At 44.2% G+C, this 20,138-nt stretch overlaps 2 protein-coding genes across 3 annotated transcripts; both read right to left on the minus strand.

Annotated features, from left to right (window-relative positions):
• Positions 1–580: 580 nt before the first annotated feature.
• LOC110530692 (RNA-binding protein MEX3B) lies at positions 581–5,294 on the minus strand. 2 transcript variants are annotated; one of them, XM_021613933.3, is made up of 4 exons: positions 5,214–5,294; positions 3,805–4,352; positions 2,353–2,609; positions 581–1,999 (listed from the first exon to the last, which is right to left on the minus strand). In XM_021613933.3, the coding sequence occupies exons 2-4, from the start codon at positions 4,292–4,294 to the stop codon at positions 812–814; spliced, it is 1,935 nt and encodes a 644-aa protein (XP_021469608.1). In that variant the 5' UTR covers positions 4,295–4,352; positions 5,214–5,294; the 3' UTR covers positions 581–811. The 2 variants fall into 2 exon arrangements, with proteins under 2 accessions (XP_021469608.1, XP_021469607.1); XM_021613932.3 differs by having other exon boundaries at positions 4,945–5,294.
• A 595-nt stretch (positions 5,295–5,889) lies between these two features.
• On the minus strand, positions 5,890–10,045 carry mbd3a (methyl-CpG binding domain protein 3a). The gene is made up of 5 exons (XM_090182728.1): positions 8,514–10,045; positions 8,286–8,423; positions 7,908–8,007; positions 7,324–7,786; positions 5,890–7,088 (listed from the first exon to the last, which is right to left on the minus strand). The coding sequence occupies exons 1-4, from the start codon at positions 8,577–8,579 to the stop codon at positions 7,605–7,607; spliced, it is 486 nt and encodes a 161-aa protein (XP_090038854.1). The 5' UTR covers positions 8,580–10,045; the 3' UTR covers positions 5,890–7,088; positions 7,324–7,604.
• Positions 10,046–20,138: the final 10,093 nt, after the last annotated feature.

The raw sequence follows: 20,138 nt of genomic DNA on the forward strand, positions 1-20,138 counted from the left end.
TTAAAACCAAGACATCGAATATCACTTTTTGAACAGTATAAATATCTTAAGTGTTTCAGTCTTCATTCATAACATCTATGAGGTCCCTCAGCCTTGTCTCATATGTCTCTTTCTGTGCCTGTTTTAAAGTCAGTTCCAGGCTCATACCACAATCCCAAAGCCTTTCCTTTACATCACTATACTACAGCATGAGAGAAAGAGAGAGAACAGAGAAGACCAGAAAAACAGTGTTTCATATCCTGTCAAAGAACATCGGAAAGAAACCAGAAAGGTGCAGGTCTAGGCAGCTCCGTCGAAAAATATCTGTTATTAATTACAAAAGTGGCAAAGGAAAAGGATTGTGAAAGAAGCAGGCAGAGATATCTGAAGAAGAAGACGCGAGGGAATGAAAACTATACAGACAGACAACCTAGAGGCTGAGTCCTGAAGGCTTGTCCAGGTCAGAATGAAGGCCTGAAGATAGATAAGACACAAGTCCACCGTGAAATCTCTTGATCCCAGCCCAACTACTTCTGCAGTCTGCAGAATGAACCAAAATCAGCCCGTCTGGAAATAATAATAATAATTATTACTACCATTATTCTTGTCATAGTTATTATAATTAAATCAACATCTTTATAGTGTCATTTCTAATATTGTAATCATTATAGCCCATCCTATTAGCAAAGATTGTTGGTGTCCATTCCTCCACAGTTGATGCCCCACTGCAGTTCTGTTGGATAGTCAGAGAGGGAAAAAAGTGATGTTTTTTAAGATGACACCCTCCTCCTCTCACCTCCACTTCTCTCCCTTGTCTTTGGGTGGGGGTTCATTAGGAGAAGATGCGGATGCACTGTGTGGCAGGGATGTGGCAGACAGGGCATTCGGGCTCAGCGGACTGGCAGATCTGTCCGGCGCAGTCCATACAAAAGAGGTTGTGGCCGCAGGGCACCAGGGCCGCTGTCACCTCACTCTCAAAGCACACAAAACAGTCCCTGCTCCCGCCCCCTGGCCCTACACCAATCAGACCTACAGCCCCAGAGCCTGCCGCAGGCTTCAGCCGGCCCAGCATGCCAGAGGCCAGGCCCACTCCACTGCCCCCGCCCTCCGAGTCTGTGGGAGAGCCTCCGGGCAGGGAGGAGGCTGAGCAGGAGGAGTAACCAGTGGATGAGCCTCCGGAGCTGGAGCTAGATCCTCCGGAGATGGTCCCTGCACCAGTACCGCCCGACTGCAGCCATGAGAGGGCACTGAGGGGGTCGCTCTGGGCCCGGCGGGCCATAGGATGATCCAGGGGTCCCACCACGGCGTCGGGGGGCAGGGTGGGGGACAGGCGGGGTGTGATGGCGCCTCCACTCAGGCCGCTGCTGTTTCGGCGGAGAGGTTGCTGCTGGGAGGAGCCTGGGACCTTCCCTCCTCCTCCATTGACGAAGGGTGCCCAGATGTTGGCGGCGCTGAACTCAAAGCCCAGCTCCTCAGAGGGGAGGCCAGGGGTGAACACGCCTCCTCCAGCGCTGCTGGAGCCTGTGCTGAAGGGGCTGGTTGGGCTGTCTCCCTCTGTGGCCCTCCTGGGGGCGCTGTAGCTCTCAGAGCCCATCCCTCCCTTATGTTGATGGTAGGAGGCCAAGGAGGACAGCTTCCTCCCAGATGAGTGGTGCATGGCCAGCGGGAGGGGCGGTGGTGGAGGAGGAGGTGGGGGTGGAGGGGCAGCATGGTGGTTGTTGGCCCGAGACCAGAGAGCAGCGCCCAGCGAGCCCAGGCCCTCTAAGCTAACGTCGGTTCCGTTGGTGTGAAAGTCGTTGTCTCCCTGGAGGTCCACGAAGGCCCCGGTCCGCAAGGTGATGTGCGTCTCGATCTCCTCCCGGGCTCGGTCCACATTCTCTGGCATGCCCGTCACCTCGAACACAGGGTCCTTTTCCCGGCTGGGTGTCACGATGTAGGTGTGGGTCTGCTGCTGGATGCGCTTGATGGTCGCCCCCTTGGGACCAACCACTAACCCAACCACACGGTACGGCACCCGAACCTGCACCAGGGGAGGAAATAAGAGTAAGGGCTTTCCAGACCACGTGACCTGACCATGTAAAACTATGGAGGAAATTACATACCCATAAAAACAGGTGATGAATCACAGTGTACTGAGTGTACTGGCAGAGCAGTAAAACAATACCAAGAACTGCCATTTAAATGGAACTGAACGGTTGTGAACTAAGTGTATGAAAGTAGATATTATCATGGCCTCTATTGAACGTGGGGGCATTTTAGCTAACCCATATTTGTATATCTCCACAGGTATTTGTGATGCTGGCTACTGGCAAAGGCTCCCTTTCACCTGGTTAAATAAACAGGTTACTGTATCTCCCACTGTGGTTGTCGTACCTGTATGGTGGTCTGACCAGGCAGATGTGGGGGTCCTGGGATTGCTCCCCCCGTCCCGGGTGCTCCTGTGCCCGTGGCCCCAGCCTTGCAGCGGGACGCCCGGATCATGGAGAAGTGCTCGGCCGCCGAGACGATCTCCCGCTTGGCCATCTCCACATCTTCCCTGCGCCCTGTCACGATGAACACGGGCTCCTCGCCCCTCACCGGTGTCTTTATGTAGGTGTTGGTCTTTGCACGCAGTGCCTTGATCTTACAGCCTGGGGCAGAGAGATGGAAAGGTGAGGAAGCGGGGAAATAACAATGTTGGCCAATTGTGTTTAGCAGAGTTGAGAATTAATCATTTTCAATAGGGGAATTTTTGTGTAAAGTAATGGTTGTTTCATAAACTGAAGATGAACAATACATAAAATATAGCTACTAACTTGATTCAGAGAATAGGACTTTGTGGACAAATGTTTACTAAACTGGTTAAAATAATCTGTCCGCACTGCATTCACTGGTTGACAAACAGCCTGGCAAAAATATATATTTCATTATGTAGGCCTGTAATTTATTAGCCTCGTAGCATTTATAATGCTAACCCAAGGACCACTGCACTGTTTCTTTAAATATGGACAGTTCGCTCTCACCAACCAATAGGATGGGACGTGTGTGATGTCATTCTGGGAGGCAGAAAGCATGGCATTTTCAAACAAAGAGAACAATGCCATAACGTAGCCACAACGGCGAACCAAGCATAGTACTCAATATTGTGCGCAGAGAGAAAATGTGTATGTATTTTGAAAAACGGCCAAGAGCGGTCGACTGGGCTGGATGCTGGGCGAAAACACCGCCCAGTCCCGTGTTATGCGCGGCGGCCATCCCAACTGCCTCGCTTTAGGGCCGAGCATGAATTACATAAAATTACTACAAATCTAATTTGAACGTGGACGTAAATATAAACACCAGACATATTGTTTAAAATTGGTGACTTCTGTCGCGCATATCGCTAAATTACTCGATAGGCTTCTTTTGTTTGGTGCAGCCTGCTAGACATGTCCAGACTCCCGACAATCTGCCGCTTTGTCTGACCCTCTCCCACCCCTCCCCCCCCTGCTACCCATGCACCATACACAACCAATAACATCTGTAGTTGATTTAACACTGCTGTAAGGACATGCAAATAAGGCCAGTAAATCATTATGTCTACATGTATTATGCGAATAAACAACATCCACTGTACACATCAATAACAACTCTCATAATAACACCAGACGCTGATACGTTTCAGAGACATATCACCCCCCAAACAAAGGAAGGCTGTCTGGTGCATGGTCCTATGCATTCGTGGTTATGAGAGGGGTAGTTTGTAATAACTAGACCATAACATCTATAACGTTAGCTTTAATATCTTATGAACTAGCTAGCTACGGTCAAACCATATAGGTAAACAAAAGTGGGGGAAATTCTTACCTTGTCTTCCCACTATTTCAGCAACGTGCTCGGAGCTGGGCACAGGTACGCATTCGGTCATGTTGACACTCCTTTTACGATTGCAGATAATTGAGTTTTGTTCCCCGAGCATGGAGTGAGAGTGCGGGCCAGCCATGTGGTACCCGCCCGATCCATAGTACTCTGGAGACGGGGAGCAGGACGTCGGGGATTCCCGGGAGCCTCCTGTGTGCTCCAGCAACTGCAGGTTGACATAACCGCCGTTGCAATTCTCGGAGACCGGACCCTGGTTCTCGTCGAGTGGGTCAACGTGCCCTCCACCACCGCCCCCACAGTCCACCTTCTCCAGGGCCATAAGTGACAGCTGGTCCATGGCGAAGCGGAGAACCTCCTGATGGCCCTCGTCCCGGGACTCCTGATCCGTTTCTCGGGGCAGGCTGACCCCGTTGTGCTGGCTGCTCACTACCATGTCGTGGTCCATAATCTCGGGGTGGAATAAGGGGCTAGGCATAGTCCCCGAGGATGAACATCCGATCTTGGGTCGCCTGTGGGTGTAAAAGCGCTCTTTTCTGGGAGAGGCAAACAAAGGGAGTTTCAGCACAAAACGTTTTTAGCCATAAGTTTTAGAAAACACACGAATGAAATGTACTAAAAGTTGTAAAAACATTTGCTCTCATATAGCTAGTTAGTTCTGTAACTAAATAGGTTAGTGTGTTGTTCGTCTTGGACGCCGTTCCCTTCAAGCCTGCTTTGTCTGTGTGTTTCATTCCGTCTCACTGTCTGGCAAAAATAGTCTGTGTGACTGACTGGTTATCTTGTTGAAATGTGCATCATACATATTTTAATAAGCCAATATTAAATATTCCATAACAATGAACACTAGATCATTCTATTTTGTCTATTCAATCGGTATCATCCCGAAAAGGGAGCATCACATTTGGGAAAGCGCTAATCTGTTAGCTAGCTATAGTACGCTAGTTAGCAAACTAGCTAGTTCCACAGTTGAGTCAGTCACGTTGTCGTCCCCTTTGTTTGGGAGTACCACAGATAGCTAACGTTAGTTGGAAAGCAAAGCAGAAATTCTTCCGTTAAATAATTTGTCTAAGCCAAATACTTTTTTTGGAGGGGGGGGGGGGTAAAATATCTTGAAATGTACTTTACCCTTTGGCCAACTCCCGATTTTATTGAGTTCCTCTCTTTTGATTCTTGAAGGAATGGTGAGTGGCGACCAGTGCGCTAATGCTAGCTAGCTCGCTAAATTGGGGGGCGTTGGAGAAAATGTTTAAAAACGAATGAGAAGGGACAGGCTGTCGATGAGAACCTATTCCAGCCGGATGTCGTTTAGCGGCCCGTCATCTTTCGTATCGGTTCGTAGATTATTACATTTTAATGCACATACCTCCCGAAAATTGTATCTGGATCTAGCTAACCTCTTTCTCTTAGCTGTTCCCTGGTCCGCCGCCTTTGTCTCGCCAGGCGCACACCGCTCTGCCTGTCTCGCACACAGAACTGACGTCACCCGCGACACAACAATGGGTTCAAAGGCCAAGGCACGCACGCCACGATCGATTTTGTTATTTTACACCTCAGTGATTGTGCTGGTGGATAATTTTCCACATTGGAAATTGATAAAGCAGATTATAATTTGTCTGCTGGTTCCGTGTCAGTTTTTGAAAACGTCGTGGGAAATTGACAGTTATGGATGCTAAGATGGTGTCACAGGTTGGGTAGAGTGGGTTATTGGGAAAATGGAGACAAAATAACCTATCAACCTCAACATTTTTGTCAAGGGTAGCAGTTCAAGATCACCAACTGTGTCTGAAGGTCTAGAGCGAAAGCAATGTCCCCGTTATTGTGTGGGTGCCTGTCAACCCCTTGAGGTTGACCAAATGGGACAATAACTGAATAATAGATGCCAGATTCCATGTAGTCTCTAGAATAATACATTAATTATCCATTATTGATTGCTATACAAACTCAAGCTTCAACTTCTGATGCTCACATTGACCTACCTACAGAACCACTAAGTAGCCTACAAAACCAGACACGTCTGGTGAGGAGTCTTCTCCGTCTGCTGATCTCACATAGCAAGCATCTAAAAGAACACATGACAAGACTGCATTTATTTTTGTTATAGAACAATTAATTGCTTGATGTTTGACTTACAAATTTTAAAAACAGGCAATGGTAACAAATCCCTCTGAGGAAAAACTAAATGTTTTTTTTTTTTTTACTACAAAGCATAATTTGAACAATTACAATTCATGGGGGGTTCCTACTTTTTCCAGACATCTTCATATGACAGTGAATGATCTTCGCATTCCTACCTCAAATCAAGAACAGGTTAACGTAAATATTTAAAAATCTGTTAAATAACTACAGCATAATTGTGACTTGCCACAAAGTTTAAAAAATAAAAATAAATCCCAAATAGGCAACTATCTGAGTAATGGCACAGTCTACGTCAGCCTTCACATCTATTGACAGTTCAATGTAACACGAAAGCAAAAATACATCTACTAAGATTAGCACCATTTTGAACTTATAGGTAGGTACATGTGAGCCATGCGAGTCAATGCAACCGCTGTGCAGAGCACTGCTCTTCGACTATTCAGACTACATTGTATGAAGAACACCAAACCAAATAAGATAGGGATAACAAGACCTATAGGACATATCAGGTCATATGATGCACGTTTATCTATGACTGATTCCTGACGCAACAGGTAGTCTTTTGCTAAGTCCATTTTGAGCCACCAACTTATCTTACAGTATGTGGTCACTTGCCCAATCCGCACCCCTCTAATTCTCCACTAGTGACAGTGGAACCAGGGCAACACAAGACAGAGCTAGATGGAACCTTTCAAATGCAATGGACTGAGTGGTGCCCCACAAACACACTGTTCTTCCCTCTAAACACCCCCTCTCTCTCAAGCACACAGACAAACTTTAGCAAGTTTAAGGTCGAAACAGAGTTAAGAGTATTCACAAAAGGTAAGACTAAGTTGTCTAAAGCATCATACATACTTGTCCACATTCCAGACAATTATTGAGGGTAAAAATAAGAGAACTGAAACGTTGAACTGCAAAGCCTTGTCTACGGTCTTCATTTCTTCCCCCCTTCCCATCTAAAATCAATTTAAATTGGTCGAATGGATTAAATTGTAGTTGGCCGACTTCCAGACAGAAAGACCTATGTGGAGATCCCAGTGGGAGAGAGGATCCTTCATGTTGACCGATGCTAGTCAGATCCTGGTGAATATCCTGTACATGTATGGGTAGAATACAGTGTTCCAGGCAGCCCTCTGTAGTATTCACCAACCCCGTAGGAGAGAAATGATCACAAGTAAATCAATAAGTTTGTCTATAGCATGTTGGTATTGTCACATAATTATGTTAATGTTTTAATTCTGGACATTTTAATTCTGGACATTATTCGTTCTCTCCCTATGTAAAGTATTATGAACAAACTCACAGAACACAACATTGTAAAAGACAAAGTAACCTCAAGCTATCTATTTTTACACTGCTCTGCTGTACCTTGGCTATACACCCTCCTTGTCCTCCTGCTAAGGTTTGCGCCTTCTTCAGAGCATCTGCCTTATTGGTGGATTCCTCTATGTGAACCAACATGTCCGCCATCAGAGTGTTCCTCCAGCCTCCTCACATTGTGGACCAGGTCCTCCTGCTTCCTACAGACACCACATGGTGGGAGAGGGGTTAGGGAGCAATGATTGATGACAGTCCTCTTGGCAGGGTTGACGACAAGGCCCCACAGTAGCTGGGTGTTGTTGTGCCCTACCACAGGGTTTATGTGTACTCTACCGGACGTCGTCATCGGTAACCATGAAGGCCTTGCAGAGCGGCTGGGCGGTGTTGAGCCATACCCCAGGGTTCTTCTCCACAGCTGCGTTCAGCTGACCAGTGACAGGGTTGGGGCTGGTGTGTAGGGCGCTGGAGATTGCTGAGAGCAAGGTCTTGTCTGAACACACAGGCCCAACACCTGGGGATGGGGACATACACAGGGTCAGATAAAACCCAACAATTTTGTGTGTGTTTATGTGTATATATTCGCTGCTGTGTGTACTCAACATGTAGGCCCCTGGGAAGGTCAGTGTACCTACCCTGTAGGCCCCTGGGAAGGTCCATGGTTTTCACCAGCTTTTCTGCAATTTCAAAAGCACTCAGACCACCTTCCTCTCCCAAAACAGCTGAGGACCAACACTGTGTAAAGAACTAGACATTGGACTCTGCGTGGATCACTTAATGTGAATCATACATTTAAATCGCAGCCACTCAGAGCATCTCAAAATGTTTAGCCACATTACAGGAATGATTTAACAAGCTTTGATTAAGCTTGTTAAATTGAGTGACTCATCCCAATAATAAGCTTTTGAGGGCTAGGCCAGAGTAGAGGACTTCATCTCCCTACCATATGGCAGCAATAACATAACAGTATCATTGTATCACAACCAATAAGAGCCGAGCATCACTGGACTCACCTGTCTTGGTTGGTCGACAGCCTTGTGGGGGTCTGTCTTTACTTTGTTGCTAGGGTGATTGGTCACCTTGGTGACAGGCTGTTTAAAGATAGATGCTGTCTGTCTGACTGGTAAGGTCGTGTTCAGGTCCGGCTTAACCTTCAAAACAGACAGAGAAACAGGTCAGGGATCATTGTTCAACGGTCAAACAGATTACACATGATCCTGGTCTACAAAACCCTCTCTCACCTTGATCTGATGGTTGTTGTTATAGCGATGCTTGTGCCGGTTCCTTTGACGCTTATTCATGAGCATCCTTCCTGCACGGGGTTCAATGGCGTGCACCTAAATGGTGTTGCCCAAGTAACGAGCTAGCTGGGGCAAGCTCAGGAATCTCTTTCCAGGGTCACTAAATGAGGCAGTAAGACAGGACAGCAAAAAAACAACAACATTAGCATTGAATTGAGGCGATAACCTGAGGGCAGCTTATCAGCAACCTGCAGTTACAACTTTAATGAGGGCACTGAGGACAAAACAATATGTTATGAACAGTCAAAATCATGTTTTTCATGAAATTTTATATTTTAAGGAAGCCAGAACAAAGTATGAAAAATGATTGTTGCTTTATTTCTTTAAAAAAAACACTTTCTCCCCAACTGGTAGATATATTTGTCCCATCGGTGCAACTCCCGTACAAACTCGGGAGAGGCGAAGGTCGAGGGCAATGCGTCCTCCAAAACACAACCCAACCAAGCCGCACTGCTTCTTGACACACAGCCGCACCAATGTCGGAGGAAACACTATACAACTGGCGACAGTGTCAGCGTGCATGCGCCCGGACCACCACAGGAGTTGCTAGAGCGCCATGGGACAAGGAAATCCCGACCAGCCAATTGAGGCGATAACCTGAGGGCAGCCCTCCCCTAACCTGGACAATTGTGAGCCTCCTCATGGGTCTCCCGGTCCCATGTGCTGTGAACCGCATCACAAGAGACATTCCAAAACTGGAGCTCTCTGTGTGTGATGTGTGTATATATGTATATATACTGCTCAAAAAAATAAAGGGAACACTTAAACAACACAATGTAACTCCAAGTCAATCACACTTCTGTGAAATCAAACTGTCCACTTACTGTCCGCAACACTGATTGACAATACATTTCACATGCTGATGTGCAAATGGAACAGTTGAACAGTACAACAGTTGGAAATTATAGGCATTTAGCAAGACACCCCCAATAAAGGAGTGGTTCTGCAGGTGATAACCACCTGCTTCCTGGCTGAAGTTTTGTTCACTTTTTATTTTTTATTATTTTTTTGAATTTTACCCCTTTTTCTCCCCAATTTCGTGGTATCCAATTGTTGTAGTAGCTACTATCTTGTCTCATCGCTACAACTCCCGTACGGGCTCGGGAGAGACGAAGGTTGAAAGTCATGCGTCCTCCGATACACAACCCAACCAAGCCGCACTGCTTCTTAACACAGCACGCATCCAACCCGGAAGCCAGCCGCACCAATGCGCCGGAGGAAACACAGTGCACCTTGGTTAGCGCACACTGCGCCCAGCCCGCCACAGGAGTCGCTGGTGCGCGATGAGACAAGGACACCCCTACCGACCAAGCCCTCCCTAACCCGGGCGACGCTAGGCCAATTGTGCGTCGCCCCACGGACCTCCCGGTCGCGGCCGGTTACGACAGAGCCTGGGCGCGAACCCAGGGACTCTGATGGCACAGCTGGCGCTGCAGAACAGCGCCCTTAACCACTGCGCCACCCGGGAGGCCGTTTTGGTCACTTTTGAATGCTGGCGGTGCTTTCACTCTAGTGGTAGCATGAGACGGAATGCACATCAATGCGAGCTGTGGCAAGAAGGTTTGCTGTGTCTGTCAGCGTAGTGTCCAGAGCATGGAGGCGCTACCAGGATACAGGCCAGTACATCAGGAGACGTGGAGGAGGCCGTAGGAGGGCAACAACCCAGCAGCAGGACCGCTACCTCCGCCTTTGTGCATGTAGGAGCAGGAGAAGCACTGCCAGAGCCCTGCAAAATGACCTCCAGCAGGCCACAAATGTGCATGTGTCTGCTCAAACGGTCAGAAACAGACTCCATGAGGGTGGTATGAGGGCCCGACGTCCACAGGTGGGGGTTGTGCTTACAGCCCAACACCGTGCAGGACGTTTCGCTTTTGCCAGTGAACACCAAGATTGGCAAATTCGCCACTGGCGCCCTGTGCTCTTCACAGATGAAAGCAGGTTCACACTGTGCAGATGTGACAGACGTGACAGTCTGGAGACGCCGTGGAGAACGTTCTGCTGCCTGCAACATCCTCCAGCATGACCGGTTTGGCGGTGGGTCAGTCATGGTGTGGGGTGGCATTTCTTTGGGGGGCCGCACAGCCCTCCATGTGCTCGCCAGAGGTAGCCTGACTGCCATTAGGTACCGAGATGAGATCCTCAGACCCCTTGTGAGGCCATATGCTGGTGCGGTTGGCCCTGGGTTCCTCCTAATGCAAGACAATGCTAGACCTCATGTGGCTGGAGTGTGTCAGCAGTTCCTGCAGGAGGAAGGCATTGATTCTATGGACTGGTCCGCCCGTTCCCCAGACCTGAATCCAATTGAGCACATCTGGGACATCATGTCTCGCTCCATCCACCAACGCCACGTTGCACCACAGACTGTCCAGGAGTTGACGAATGCTTTAGTCCAAGTCTGGGAGGAGATCCCTCAGGAGACCATCCGCCACCTCATCAGGAGCATGCCCAGGCGTTGTAGGGAGGTCATACAGGCCACAAACACTACTGAGCCTCATTTTGTTTTAAGGACATTACATCAAAGTTGGATCAGCCTGTAGTGTGGTTTTCCACTTTAATTTTGAGCGTGACTCCAAATCCAGGCCTCCATGGGTTGATACATTTGATTTCCATTGATAATTTTTGTGTGATTTTGTTGTCAGCACATTCAACTATGTAAAGAAAAAAGTATTTAATAAGAATATTTCATTCATTCAGATCTAGGATGTGTTATTTTAGTGTTCCCTTTATTTTTTTGAGCAGTGTGTGTGTGTGTGTGTGTATATATACAGTGCCTTGCGAAAGTATTCGCCCCCTTGAACTTTGCGACCTTTTGCCCCTTACTTTCAGTGCAGCAAACTCTCTCCAGAAGTTCAGTGAGGATCTCTGAATGATCCAATGTTGACCTAAATGACTAATGATGATAAATACAATCCACCTGTGTATAATCAAGTCTCCATATAAATGCACATGCACTGTGATAGTCTCAGTGGTCCGTTAAAAGCGCAGAGAGCATCATGAAGAACAAGGAACACACCAGGCAGGTCCGAGATACTGTTGTGAAGAAGTTTAAAGCCGGATTTGGATACAAAAAGATTTCCCAAGCTTTAAACATCCCAAGGAGCACTGTGCAAGCGATAATATTGAAATGGAAGGAGTATCAGACCACTGCAAATCTACCAAGACCTGGCCGTCCCTCTAAACTTTCAGCTCATACAAGGAGAAGACTGATCAGAGATGCAGCCAAGAGGCCCATGATCACTCTGGATGAACTGCAGAGATCTACAGCTGAGGTGGGAGACTCTGTCCATAGGACAACAATCAGTTGTATATTGCACAAATCTGGCCTTTATGGAAGAGTGGCAAGAAGAAAGCCATTTCTTAAAGATATCCATAAAAAGTGTCGTTAAAAGTTTGCCACAAGCCACCTGGGAGACACACCAAACATGTGGAAGAAGGTGCTCTGGTCAGATGAAACCAAAATGGAACTTTTTGGCAACAATGCAAAACGTTATGTTTGGCGTAAAAGCAACACAGCTGAACACACCATCCCCACTGTCAAACATAGTGGTGGCAGCATCATGGTTTGGGCCTGCTTTTCTTCAGCAGGGACAGGGAAGATGGTTAAAATTGATGGGAAGATGGATGGAGCCAAATACAGGACCATTCTGGAAGAAAACCTGATGGAGTCTGCAAAAGACCTGAGACTGGGACAGAGATTTGTCTTCCAACAAGACAATGATCCAAAACATAAAGCAAAATCTACAATGGAATGGTTCAAAAATAAACATATCCAGGTGCTAGAATGGCCAAGTCAAAGTCCAGACCTGAATCCAATCGAGAATCTGTGGAAAGAACTGAAAACTGCTGTTCACAAATGCTCTCCATCCAACCTCACTGAGCTCGAGCTGTTTTGCAAGGAGGAATGGGAAAAATGTTCAGTCTCTCGATGTGCAAAACTGATAGAGACATACCCCAAGCGACTTACAGCTGTAATCGCAGCAAAAGGTGGCGCTACAAAGTATTAACTTAAGGGGGCTGAATAATTTTGCACGCCCAATTTTTCAGTTTTTGATTTGTTAAAAAAGTTTGAAATTTCCAATAAATGTCGTTCCACTTCATGATTGTGTCCCACTTGTTGTTGATTCTTCACAAAAAAATACAGTTTTATATCTTTATGTTTGAAGCCTGAAATGTGGCAAAAGGTCGCAAAGTTCAAGGGGGCCGAATACTTTCGCAAGGCACTGTATCTTTTTTTTTTTACCTCGTCTCTTGGGGATTCGATCTAGCAACCTTTCGGTTACTGGCCCAATGCTGTAACCACTAGGTTACCTGCTGCTTCTATATTTATTATTAAAAAATATATATATATAAAAAACTATTTTTAAATTGGTCATTCTGCCCCTGAACAAGGCAGTTAAACCACTGTTCCTAGGCCGTCATTGTAAATAAGAATTTGTTCTTAACTGACTTGCCTAGTTAAATAAAAGGTAAAAAAATTCATATCAGATGAAATTTCATTGTTGTTTGAGTTGATTTCTGTATCACCAAATTAGCTTGAGATGGTTTCACTGCAACACCACAAGTTGCTTGACAAAGGCGTGTCAAAGAGCTGTCAGTCAAAGCGAGCTCATGAATATAAATAAGCACATGAACCACACAGCCTGTCTTTTAAAACTTACTTGTAGTTAACCATGAGGGGGGGAAAAAAGTACTTTTCAGAAAGACTGTTCAGAAACTTCAATAATTGTTATTGTAGTTCAGGAAACTATCATTAGTGCATATTGAAACATGATACGAGTTGCATAGTTTTATTTGATTTTTTTTAAAGAGCCTTGTATTGTGAGAAAAAAGGGCTTCGTGAAAGAACACTCACACTTGACTTTTTCCCTCCCTTACAAGCTCTTACTTCGCTGATAGCTACTGTATTGAGGAGAAATGTACTTACTATGACTGATGTGGTTGTCCCACCTAGCCATCTTATAATGTACGTCACTAAATGACTACAATCAAGTAAATGTTAATTATCAGAGAGCCTCAGCCGGCAAAAAAAAACATCAGTAAACCATGAAAAGTTAGCTAGCGTAGTGTACTAACTAACCAACAGCACGGTATAACCCTCACAATACTGTATTAGCTAAAAGTCCACATTATGAGAATCAATTAACATTGATGTAAACATTGATCGTTTTCAGGAGCATCAAATGCGCTAAGTATCATGGGTAAATGTGACTAACTAATCGAGAAATAGAGTAGTTATGACACATGGTGATTTGTTTGTCAGTCTCGAATGTTAAACTCACCCAAAAGACTCGTGACCGACACCTACTTGCTAATTAACGTTAGCTGAAACAATTACATGTGTGATCACCTGATACGGGAGGGCTGATAGTTTGTTATTAACAAACGATGGCTAGTAAGCGAAAGTTAGCAAATCAATGCCTTTTTTTATGCAATCTGGAGACGGTGGTCTTAACTTTTGTTTTACAGTTTTAGCTAGTAAGAGGACGATTTCTTACTTTAGGGGCCAGCTAGCTTACCAGGCTACTCCATCGAGTAACAAGAATGCCTGCCTGCCATACATACGCTTTCCCTAATGAGATGTAAGCTTTTCCTGCAGACTTCGATAACGTTTTACCGTTTTTATGGTTACTACTTGTCCTTCTCAATACTATGTTGAGCAATTCGTTAAAACCCACATTTTTCTCGCCATGTTTGTTGCAGGTTATGATTGATGGATATTTGTCGATTAAGGTATCTGCATAGGATAGAAAAATGAGTCTAGAAATTAACGTTGTGGATCTTCTTTCTGCTCTCCAACATGGTGTAAATTGCAGACCGCAATTCGGGGCGTTTTTAAAATCAGGACACGCCCATTGGTGCATGTTATTTATCAGTCATTGATTATCAAGAAACTCATTGAGTTCAGAAAATGCCCATTAGTGACTGCCATTGTTCGGTCCATTGGTCAGTTCCTGCACCGTCCCGCGCATAGCTCAATCATAGTTAATTTTTGCGCAATGGTGTCAGGCTGTTTATATCAGGGAGATTTCCGGAATTCCGATGTCTCCTTTTAAAATAATGCTTTAGATTTAGAAATTTGACAGTCTGTGGATGGCACATGGTGTAACAATGTTTATCAGAATGAGCATTTAGGATTTTGTACCGCGATGAAACAGCACTAGTACACTTGACATTTACTCTTGTCAAACACCTCAAAATCTTATTGCACGTTAGGAGATACCGACAGGCTTCCACTTCCAGCCATTTCGCTAACGCTAGTTAGCATTGCCTTGCGAAAATACCTCTAATTTCCAGTGGTGTAAAAATACTTCGAAGTGCAACGAAGTGTATTTTTTGGGGGGGGGTATCTGTACTTTACTATTTTTATTTTGAAAACTTTTACTTCTCTACATTCCTAAATAAAAGTATGTACGTTTTACTCCATGCACTTTCTTTGACACCCAAAAGTATTCCTTACATTTTGAATGCTTAGCTGGACAGTAAATTGGTCTAATTCACACACTTATCAAGAGAACATCCCCGGTCATTCCTACTGCCTCTGATCTGGTGGTCTCACTAAACACATGCTTCGTTTGTAAATTATTGTCTGAGTGTTGGTGTGCCTCTGGCTCTCGGTTAAAAAAAATGGTGCCCTATAGTTTGCTTAATATAAGGAATTTTAATTGATTTATACTTCTACCCTTGATACTTAAGTATATTCAAAACCAAACACTTTTGGACTTTTACTCATGCAGTATTGCACAGGGCAACTTTTAAGTCATTTTCTATTAAGGCATCTTTACTTTTACTCAAGTATGAAAATTGGGTACTTTTCCCACCACTGCTAATTTCATTCATACTGGACACAGACATAACAGCGGTATTCATGAGTTCATCCGACTCTGGGGAAGGAGATAAAGTGCCTCATTGACAAAATCCCGAAGTATCTCTTTAGCAGTAATAATGTTTATTGAATGACCGTTCAAAGTTGAAAACATTACCAGTCTAACACTGACAAAACTACAATTAGACTGTATGTGTGTGAATTTCTGGAAAAGTGAGAGATTATAACAGTGGTGTCTTCAGCTATCCTCAGCTAGAAACCTCACCATCTTAAAACATGATCTCTACAAGTGATGTAGTGGTAAACTCTGATCGCTGTCTCTTAATTTTTCATCAAAAGGTGTGTAAACTGCATTTACCCTCCACTACACCACTGATCACTACAGTATAAACACAACATATAAAGTGTTGGTCATATGTTTCATGAGCTGAAAAAAAAAGATACCAGAAATGTTCCATACTCAAAAAAACATCCTCTAAAATGTGTTAACATCCCTGTTAGTGAGCATTTCTCCTTTGCCAAGATTATCCATCCACCTGTCAGGTGTGGCATATCAGAAGCTGATTAAACAGCGTGATCATTACACAGTTGCACCTTGTGCTGGGGACAATAAAAGGCCATTCTAAAATATGCAGTTCTGTCACACAATGCCACAAATGTCTCAAGTTTTGATGGAGTGTGAAATTGGAATGCGGACTGCAGGAATGAACACCAGAGTTGTTACCAGAGCATTGTGCATTCATTTCTCTACGTCGTTTTAGAGAATTTGTCATTAAGTCCAACCAGCCTCATAACCGCAGACCACGTGTATGGCATTGTGTGGGTGAGCGTTTTGCTGATGTCAATGCTGTGAACAAAGTGCCCCATGGTGGCAGTGGGGTTATGGTATTGGCAGGCATAAGCTATGGACAACTAACACAATTGCATTTTATCGATGGCAATTTGAATGCACAGAAATACCGTGACGAGATCCTGAGGATTAATGTGAGGCCCATTTTTTTTTAAAAGATATCTGACTAAGATGCTTATCTCTATTACCAAGTCATGTGAAAGCCGTAGATTAGGGCACACACACCACACGGAAACTTGACTAGTTCAAAAGTTTGGGGTCACTTAGAAATGTCCTTGTTTTTGAAAGAAACGCACATTTTCTGTCCAATTAAAATAACATCAAATTGATCAGAAATACAGTGTAGACATTGCTAATATTGTAAATGACTATTGTAGCTGGAAACGGCAGATTTATGGAATATCTACAGAGGCCCACTATCAGCAACCATCACTCCTGTGTTCCAATGGTACGTTGTGTTCGCTAATCCAAGTTTATAATTTTAAAAAGCTAATTGATCATTAGAAAACCCTTTTGCAATTATGTTAGCACAGCTGAAAACTGTTGTTCTGATTAAAGAAGCAATAAAACTGGCCTTCTTTAGAATAGTTGAGTATCTGGAGCATCAAATCAAATTTTATTTGTCAAATACAGAGAGTTAGCAGATGTTAACGCAAATGTAGCAAAATGCTTGTGCTTCTAGTTCCAACAGTGCAGTAATATCTAACAGGTAATCTAACAATCCCCAACAACTTCCTAATACACCCAAATCTAAAGGGGTGAAAGAGAACATGTACGTTGTTAAAATCCCCAGCTACAATAAATGCAGCCTCAGGATATATGGTTCCCAGTTTGCATATAGTCCAGTGAAGTTCCTTGTTTGCCGTCTTAGTGTGTGCTTGAGGGGGAATGTACACAGCTGTGACTATAACTGACAAGAATTCTCTTGGTAGATAAAATGGCCGGCATTTGATTGTCAGGAATTCTAGGTTGGGTGAGAAGAAGGACTTGAGTTCCTGTATGTTGTCATGATTACACCATGAGTCGTTAATCATAAAAGCATACACCTCCGCCCTTCTTCTTCCCAGAAAAGGTGTTCATCTCAGTTGGTGCGATTCATGGAGAAGCCCAGTGGCTGAATCAATTATGACAACATATCCCGAGAGAGCCATGTTTCTGTGATACAGAGAATGTTACAATCTCTGTTTCTCCGGAAGGCAACCCTTGCTCGAATTTCGTCTACCTTATTGTCAAGAGACTGGACATTGGCTTGTTGTATACTCAGGAGCGGTGAGCGACGTGCACGTCTACGGAGCCTGACCAGGTGGCCGCTTCGTCTGCATCTTCTGCGGCGCCGTTGTTTTGGGTCGACTACTGGAATTAGATCCAATGTTCTGGGTGGTGGTCCGAACAAGAGGACCCGCTTCGGGAAATTCGTATTCCTGGTCATAATGTTTTTAAGTTGACGTTGCTCTTATATCCAATAGTTCTTCCCGGCTGTATGTAATAAGACTTAAGATTTCCTGGGGTAACAACGTAAAAAAATAATACATAAAACAACAATACAGCATTGTTTCCTAAGAATTCGAAGCAGTTGTGGGTTCGAATAGGCTCAAAATGTCCAGAAACAAAGACTTTCTTCTGAAACTCAGTCAGTCTATTCTTGTTCTGAGAAATGTAGGCTATTCCATGCGAGATATTGCCAAGAAACTGAAGATCTCGTACAACGCTGTGTACTTCTCCCTTCACAGAACAGCACAAACGGACTCTAACCAGAATAGAAAGAGAAGTGTGAGGCCCCGGTGCACAACTGAGCAAGAGGACAAGTACATTAGTGTGTCTAGTTTGAGAAACAGACGCCTCAAGTCTTTAACTGGCAGTTTCATTAAATGGTACCTGCAAAACACCAGTCTCAACATCAACAGTGAAGAGGCGACTCCGGGATGCTGGCCTTCTAGGCAGAATTCCTCTGTCCAATGTCTGTGTTCTTTTGCCCATCTTAATCGTTTTGCTTTATTGGCCAGTCTGGTGGTTGCTGATAATGGGCCTCTGTACGCCTATGTAGATATTGCATTTTTTTCCTTAAAAAAAAAGACGTTTCCAGCTACAATAGTCCTTTACAACATTAACAATGTCTACATTGTATTTCTGATCAATTTGATGTTATTTTAAAAATGGACAAAAAATGTGTTTCTCTCAAACAAGGACATTTCGAAGTGAAGTAGCAGTCAAGTTTGGGCACACCTACTCATTCAAGGGTTTTTCTTTATTTTGATTATTTTCTACATTGTAGAATAATAGTGAAGACAAACTATGAAATAACACATATGGAATCATGTAGTAACCAAACAAGTTTAAAAGTGTTACACAAATATATTTGAGATTCTTCAAAGTAGCCACCCTTGGCCTTGATGACAGCTTTGCACACGCTTGGCATTCTCTCAGCCGGCTTCATGAGTTAGTCACCTGAAATGCATTTCAAGTTAATTTGTGGAATTTATTTCCTTCTTAATGCATTTGAGCCAATCAGTTGTGTTGTGACAAGGTAGGGTTATCTGTACAGATAACCCTATTTGGTAAAATACCAAGTCCATATTATGACAAGAACAGCTCAAATAAGCAAAGAGAAATGACAGTCCATCATTACTTTAAGACATGTCAGTCAATCCGTAAAATTTCAAGAACTGAAAGTTTCTTCAAGTGCAGTCGCAAAAACCATCAAGCGCTATGATGAAACTGGCACTCATGAGGACCGCCACAGGAAAGGAAGACCCAGAGTTACCTCTGCTGCAGAGGATAAGTTTATTAGAGTTAACTGCACTTCAGAAATTGCAGACAAAATAAATGTTTCAGAGTTCAAGTAACAGACATCACAACATCAACTGTTCAGCAGACTGCGTGAATCAGGCCTTCATGGTTGAATTGCTACAGAGAAACCACTACTAAAGGACACCAACAATAATAAAAAGAGACTTGCTTGGGCCAAGAAACACGAGCAGTGGACATTAGACAGGTGGAAATCTGTCCTTTGCGCTGATGAGTCCAAATTCGATTTTTGGTTCCAACTGCTGTGTTTTTGTGAAATGCAGAGTAGGTGAATGGATTATCTCTGCATATGTGGTTCCCACCGTGAAGCATGGAGGAGATGTGATGGTGTTTTGCTTGTGATACAGTCAGTGATTTAATTAGAATTCAAGGCACACTTAACCAACATGGCTACCACAGCATTCGTCAGTGATACGCCATCCCATCTGGTTTGCTCTTAGTGGGACTATCATATGTTTTTCAACAGGACAATGACCCAAAACACACCTTCAGGCTGTGTAAGGGCTATTTGTCCAAGAATGAGTGTGATGGAGTGCTGCATCGGATGACCTGGCCTCAACCCAATTGAGATTTGGGATGAGTTGGACCGCAGAGTGAAGGAAAAGCAGCCAACAAGTGCTCAGCATATGTGGGAACTCCTTCAAGACTGTTGGAAAAGCATTCATCATGAAGCTGGTTGAGAGAATGCAAGAGTTTGCAAAGCTGTCATCAAGGCAAAGGGTGCCTACTTTGAAGAATCTAAAATATATTTTGATTTGTTTAACACTTTTTTAGTTACTACATGATTCCATTTGTGTTATTTCATAGTTTTGATGTCTTCACTATTATTCTACAATGTAGAAAGAAAAAACCTTGAATGACTCGGTGTCCCCAAACTTTTGACTGGTACTGTATTTCCAAAAACTAGTCATATGCACTAGTTATGAATAGATGATACTGAGATTCAAGGTGACGCAGGAAAACGCACTCACCTACCTGGCATGGAACATTATTATCTCTCATGCAGACTTCTCCAGTGTCATCAGAAGCAAACAAATTCAATAATAATACATGTTATTTGAAGTCTCAGCCAAATATATTGCTTCAG

This window comes from Oncorhynchus mykiss, chromosome 8, assembly GCF_057628025.1.
Source record: "Oncorhynchus mykiss isolate SJ-2025 chromosome 8, ASM5762802v1, whole genome shotgun sequence".
NCBI lineage: Eukaryota > Metazoa > Chordata > Actinopteri > Salmoniformes > Salmonidae > Oncorhynchus > Oncorhynchus mykiss.

Bases quoted from the DNA above. Each gene is read 5' to 3' on its own strand.
- LOC110530692 (XM_021613933.3), bottom strand. From the start codon at position 4,294: ATGCCTAGCCCCTTATTCCACCCCGAGATTATGGACCACGACATGGTA. The intron at 2,610-3,804 runs GTAAGAATTTCC...TCTCTGCCCCAG, and splicing joins TGAAATAGTGGGAAGACAAG to GCTGTAAGATCAAGGCACTG. The intron at 2,000-2,352 runs GTACGACAACCA...CCCCTGGTGCAG, and splicing joins CTGGTCAGACCACCATACAG to GTTCGGGTGCCGTACCGTGT.
- mbd3a (XM_090182728.1), bottom strand. From the start codon at position 8,579: ATGCTCATGAATAAGCGTCAAAGGAACCGGCACAAGCATCGCTATAAC. The intron at 8,424-8,513 runs GTGAGAGAGGGT...TCTGTTTTGAAG, and splicing joins ACAACAACCATCAGATCAAG to GTTAAGCCGGACCTGAACAC. The intron at 8,008-8,285 runs GTGAGTCCAGTG...TTCTTTACACAG, and splicing joins CTGTCGACCAACCAAGACAG to TGTTGGTCCTCAGCTGTTTT.